Source organism: Triticum dicoccoides, chromosome 3A, assembly GCF_002162155.2.
Source record: "Triticum dicoccoides isolate Atlit2015 ecotype Zavitan chromosome 3A, WEW_v2.0, whole genome shotgun sequence".
Classification (NCBI taxonomy): domain Eukaryota; kingdom Viridiplantae; phylum Streptophyta; class Magnoliopsida; order Poales; family Poaceae; genus Triticum; species Triticum dicoccoides.
This window is the reverse complement of record NC_041384.1, coordinates 10,624,245-10,630,554: the sequence shown is the minus strand read 5'-3', so window position 1 is coordinate 10,630,554 and position 6,310 is coordinate 10,624,245. Positions and strand designations below refer to the sequence as shown.

Here is a 6,310-nt window from a genome sequence, read left to right as displayed (position 1 = left end):
ATTTATCGTCATGGAAGTGCACACTTCCGTGATGATAACTTTGGTAATGTCATGGAACACTTCTACGACAGCACAGGTATGACTATCTTGATTCTGTCATAAAATCGTCATGGATGTACATGCATGACAAAAAACGTGACCTACTGTGACAAACACGTATCATCACGAAAGTGTATTTTTTTTGTAGTGTCACCACACCTGAGCTACCGTTGATTATGTGTTATAACTTAAATACATTAAGAGTATGCTTAGAAATAGTAATTTGTGCCATGTAATACTAGACCAACAGTTTATTTAATCGAGTATTTCAACCATAGAGGATAAATGTTTTACAAGCTAGTACAATAAAACAAACAAATATATTGTATATGAGCCAAGACGATTCTATTTTCAACGTTTGTCCATGCAAGACTTCATTAGTTCTGGTTATCTGCCCAAAACTGAGCCTGAAGCCAGTCTACAGTCTTCTTCTCCACTTGGAATGCCTTGGCAAGAACATCGTCTGAGATTGCCGGTTTTGACCCAAACACAGCGTTGGCAATGGTGATAGCCCCAGGGTTCTGGCTGCTAAGTGCAGCAATTGCCACCGCTGGTTTGTAGGGGTTAGGGTTGAATTGGAAGTGGATGAGACCTTCTGGGAATACAAACACGTCACCCTTGTTAAGCACCTTCGACAAAAACTTGTTTTCTGGGTTGGATGTGACAAAGCCGACATAAAGGGTCCCTTCAAGCACGGTGAGGATCTCAGTGGCACGCGGGTGAGTGTGCGGTGGGTTCTCGCCTAGAGGTGCATAGTCGATGCGCGCCAGGGAGATGCCCAATGTGTTGAGGCCAGGAATCCGCATTACATTGATCAAAGTGACATTGGACCCAACTTTGTTCGTCTTTGTGTCTCTCGGCGTGTCGAGTTTGGCCGCCAAGAAAAAGTCTTCGGCCTTCACGTCCTTTGGGTCTTTACATACAAACCCATTAACTAGAACTGCGTAACAGAGTTCATATATATATGTACGTCAGTTGAGTCCATCAATAGTTTGTGATTAAATACGATACTAAATATAATCAAAGAACTATGAGAGGTACTTGATGTTCACCCAGTGCTGAGAAGACATACCATGTGAGCTGTTGTCTGCGACACAAAAGTCTTGCAAGGGGCTCGGATCAGAAGCGATAGCCTGCCATGAGACCAACGCAAGAAGAGCGAAGAGAAGGACATAGGAAGAGGTGGCCATTTGAGTTTCTTTCTAGTAGCTGTGTTTGGTGCTTCGTTGTGTTGTTGGGTTGGCTTTGGGAAGGCTATGTATTTATAGCAGAAGAAAGATTAGGTGATTTTGTGAAACAGTCAACAAAAACGCATATGTGTAAGCATGCGTGGCCAGATAGAAATGGTCATTAATTTAATTAAGGGAGCAGGTGTAGAGTGCGTGGACCAAAACATAGCTTGAATGGATCAATTTTAGGAAGTTTCTACGTATGGTGTATTACTAGCTTAGAAAACTAACCTGACGTTGTCTTGGTCTGGCGTGATAAATTATGATGTATGGATTACACCACTTTATACTGTGTCACTGTCATGCATGACGTAGGATGAAGATAGACTTCTGCTTCGGTAAACACAAGGACGACTCAGATTTGCCTATACCTCTTCATAAGTAAGGGCATGATAGTCATAATTTATAAACTCTTCATGTATATGCTGTTTTTTTTTACAAACACGTATACGCTGTACATGAACGGACCTGCACACCCTGCCGTGGGCTGGCCCATTCAGCCTTCTTTTTTTATGAAACCGCAAAAATTTGTATGTCCTGCAGGATTCGAACCTAGGTCCTCCAGGAATTAGTACACCCGCACTAGCCAACTCGACAACGGGATGTCAGGTGTTGTGTATATTTTTTAATACTTAAAATAGGCCACTGGAAAAGCGGAACATTTTCTGTTTGGTATTTTCTTTTTCTTTTCTGTTTCTTAAATGCGTGAAGTTTTTATAATTAGTGATTTTTCGAAAATGACGACAAAATTTCAAATTCTTGAATTTTTCTTCCAAATCAGTGAACTTTTTTCCCCAAAATTGATCAGTTCTCTTCTCAAATTCGTGAACTATTTCGCAAATTGGCGATTTGTTTTTGAAAATTGTTGAACTTTTTTATAAAATTGACGAACTTTGTTTCTAAATCAATGTTTTTTTTTCAAATTTGTGATTTTTTCCCAAATCAATGAACTTTCCTTCAAAATTGATAAACTTATTTTGATTTTTTGATGAACTTTTTTCAAAATCAATAAAAGAAAAGAAAAACAAAATAATATAAAAACCCATGTAAAAACCGAAGAAAAAACCAGCCCGGTTGAAAAGGAAAACCAAAGTCTTTTTTTAGTGTTATATTTGACGCACTACAAAAGATGGAAAAAGAAAAACTTAGACCATGATCAACAGAGGTGTTTGAGTAGGCGAGATGGTTCCATATAAGAGCACGTCATTTCCGGACATGCTTGAAATGGCCCATATTTTTTTGATGCTTTGTATGACCCCTTGTATGATCAATTCAAGGCACCATGCCAAGTTGTTTTGCTTTTTCGCAAGTTTTGCATTTTTCAAAGTTTTCTCGGTAAAAAACGCCTGATAAATGGGCGAACGTGTCACAACTTGCATATTGTGTCAGAAATCGTTCAAACCTGGCATGGATGACTACCATGGCCATGCCCACCAGGTTGAAAAGGTTGGGGTCATTTTAAGAGTGTTCAAAAGTAGACCATGTTTAATGGAGGATGTTCGGGTTGGCTAGAAGACTCTACTTGAGGGTACATTGTTTCTCAACATCCTTCAAATGGCCTTCCCACCTCCTTCTATGATTAAATCAAGGCACCATGTCAAGCTGTTTATGTTTTCGATAATTCTTGCATTTTTAGAGTTTTCTTGATGAAAACTGGCTTATAAATGGCCGAACGTGACACAACATGCATATGTATTCATTCAAACCTGACATGGATGCCTACCATGGGCATGCCTGCCTACTGGAAAAGGTTGGGGTCATTTCATGCATGTCCAAAAATATATCATGTTCAACAAAGGTTGTTCAGGTAAGCGAGAAGGGTCCATTTGAGGGCATGTTTTTGCGGCATCCATTAACTCACACTAAATATTTCCATGATCTCATATGGTCGATTAAATGCACCATGCCAAGTTGTTTTGGTTTTCGACAAATTTGATCTTTTCTGGACTTCTCTTGGTTAAAAAAAGGCAACTAAATGATAGGACGTGTCGCAACTTACATATTTTGTCGGAAATTGTTGAAACCTGGCATGCATCCTTACCACAGGCATGCCCCCTGCCTGCAAAAGTTTGGGTCATTTAATTTTTTTTCAAAACTAGACCATGTTCAATGGAGGGTGCACCCGGATGGGCATGCCCATGGTAGGCAACCATGCTAGGTTTAACAATTTTCGACGTTTCTATAAAAGGGCTTGCTTCGACCATTCGGGTCGTCCCGTAGCGCCCAATTACTGAATCGCGCTGCCGGAGCCCCCCGTCCTAGATCCCTGCCGCCATGGCCATCTTGAGATCGTTGTCCCTGCCACTTTGCGTGTCGCGTTGCTATACGTCGACGGCGACCTCTCCTTGGCGCTTGACGTAGGCCGGTCGACGGCTGTGGATTGCCTGCCGCTGCCGCTGCCTTGGTTTCCGATGCGGGCCGGCCGCACCCCTCGCGTCTCTGCATCTCCGTAACTCATGAACACTCCTGGGTGTCATGTTGCTGCCATCCGCCCGTGCCCATCCTGCGATAGCAACGCCATTGATGACGACGGCAGACATGCCAGTCCCGCCGCGTGCCCGGCCGCATCCAGGCGGTTGGCGGTGCAGAAGACAGCCATTGGTGGCCGGATTTGGGGCCGGGAAAAATAGAGAAGGGGATGGGGAGGCCCTGCGGTGCGGTGGCTGTTTCTCAAAAAAAAATCTGTGGTGAGTCTCACTGGCTCTATTCTTCTTCTTGCTTCCTTTCAATTTGTTTTGTGATCTGGCTCTGCTCCTCTCCCTCCTGGCTTCTCTCTCGATCTGCCACTACTAATTTATCTCTCTTCCTGGCTGCAACCGCAACTCCCTCTCCCCCTGACCATGCGTTGGCTCTGCTACTTTTTCTCCCATGGCGCAACGGCTTCTCCCTCTCACTGCGGTGGCTGTTGATGGCCCCTCTCTCGTGAGCTCCTCTCTCAGTATATGGTATAATGAGCGACATGTATATTGGCCAATTTTCACGGATGGTTCGACTCAAACACGGCAGACTTCTGTACTTCTACCCCTTCCAATTTGCTTCCTTTTTGTAATTCAGTTTCAAGAAGTTACAGTATGGGCTTGAGTGTTGCTTAGTGATATGCATACTTATAAATTCATGTCCTAATTACCTGTTTGATGTTTTAGTGTAATGGTGAAAAGTAAAGTGGCATTCAAAACCTTCCCTGAGTCTGTGAGATCAGGATAGTACAGGGATGTAACAATGTTTATCATGCCCTCCATGTTTTTTTATGATTGTTCTGAACATCAGTTTACCTGAAGTAACCTTGCTATTTGCTACATTAAGAGGTGTTCAGTTTCTTCTAGAAATACTTTCTGTGTTATCATGGCATTGCACCATGCATGATTAACATACATGGAGTGAAGCGATAACATAGACAACTGGAGGCAAACAAGAATTTAGTCTACTGGAGTAAGCCTTGCATATTATGAGTATGCAAAATACATCCCAAAAGGTTTTCTTGGTTTTGGGAACCTCGGCTTCCCAGCCATTTTTTCCGGGTTTGGGACATTCTCGAAGGTCGTGAACCATGTTTTTTCTTTTTTCTCTTTTTATATTCGCTCTTGTTCATTTTTCGTCTTCTTTGACTTTTCGTTTATTCTGTTTATTGTTTCTGTTTCTCATATATTAAAAAATTTCGGAATTCATTTTTTTTCATATTCTTCTGGAATTCCAAATTCATTACTGTTTTAAAAAAATGTACATGTTTAAAATTTTGTTCTTTTGTAAAAAAACTGTTCGTGTTTTGACATTCTGAGCAAGTTTGAAAGGCATGAACATTTTTCTGAAATTTATGTACAATTTTAAAAAAAACAAATATTAGTCTTTTATAAACAAAACAGGGAAACTAGAAACCGTAACAAAAACCGTGCAAAAAAAAACATAAACCAAAGAGTGAAGGTGCTGTGTTTTTTTTCTTGGCGTTGTGTCTCTCAAACAAGAAGAAGAAAACAAGGTTAGTAAGCATATCAGACGTGCTAGCCCAGATGGTTTGTGCGGTTACACGTAGTGCATGAGGGCTGTAGTTCGAGTCCAAAAGCTAAATGGGGTGAGCCTATAGTGTATACGTAGAAAAGTTAGTACAATTTGTGAAAAGTCCATACTATTCTTTATACGTAGAACTGGCCAGCCAGTTTAACCGCGTTTTCAGAAATATTAATTTTAGAACACATGGGCTGCTTTGCAAGAGAGAGAGAGAGACCATGTCAACCGTGAACTGTGTCAACTGCAGGCGAGCTATATTCTAATTCTAAATATACTAAATCTAGCCAGGTTTCTTTTATCTGTTTTTTTGATGATTAAAACTAAAAAAGCTAAATGGGCTGAGCCTATAGTGTATACGTAGAAAAGTGAGTACAATTTGTGAAAAGTCCATACTACCCTTTATACGTAGAACTGGCCAGCCAGTTTAACCGCGTTTTCAGAAATATTAATTTTAGAACACATGGGCTGCTTTGCAAGAGAGAGAGAGAGACCATGTCAACCGTGAACTGTGTCAACTGCAGGCGAGCTATATTCTAATTCTAAATATACTAAATCTAGCCAGGTTTCTTTTATCTGTTTTTTTTTCGAGTTTTTTTACAGTGGTAGCAAGACCAATGAGGTGGTGACACGCTATTTACTGGGGACCTTGCGGGGTATGCTTTCGTGTGCGCTTGGCGATTTTTCTGCCCACCGCTTCGTTCCTTTTGTTTTTTGTCTTTTCCTGTGTAGAGTCAAGTGGCTGTGCTCTTTGGTCCATGGTTCTCTTCTTGATTCTCTCCCGCTCTCCGGAAGTCTCCAGACCAATCCGATGCTGCTGTTGCGTCACCGTTCCACCGCCCGACGTTTCTATAAAAGGGCTTGCTTCGACCATTCGGGTCGTCCCGTAGCGCCCAATTACTGAATCGCGCTGCCGGAGCCCCCCGTCCTAGATCCCTGCCGCCATGGCCATCTTGAGATCGTTGTCCCTGCCACTCTGCGTGTCGCGTTGCTATACGTCGACGGCGACCTCTCCTTGGCGCTTGACGTAGGCCGGTCGACGG

General features: G+C 42.1%; 1 protein-coding gene across 1 annotated transcript; it reads right to left on the bottom strand.

The window, feature by feature from the left end:
- Window positions 1–299: 299 nt before the first annotated feature.
- Window positions 300–1,259, bottom strand: LOC119270930 (germin-like protein 8-11). The gene is made up of 2 exons (XM_037552933.1): window positions 1,112–1,259; window positions 300–979 (listed from the first exon to the last, which is right to left on the bottom strand). The coding sequence occupies exons 1-2, from the start codon at window positions 1,227–1,229 to the stop codon at window positions 417–419; spliced, it is 681 nt and encodes a 226-aa protein (XP_037408830.1). The 5' UTR covers window positions 1,230–1,259; the 3' UTR covers window positions 300–416.
- Between the last annotated feature and the right edge of the window lie 5,051 nt (window positions 1,260–6,310).

Excerpts from the sequence above, each read along its gene's own strand:
- LOC119270930 (XM_037552933.1), bottom strand. The coding sequence starts at position 1,229 with ATGGCCACCTCTTCCTATGTCCTTCTCTTCGCTCTTCTTGCGTTGGTC. Across the intron at positions 980-1,111 it reads CGCAGACAACAGCTCACATG|TTCTAGTTAATGGGTTTGTA; the intron begins GTATGTCTTCTC and ends TCTGTTACGCAG.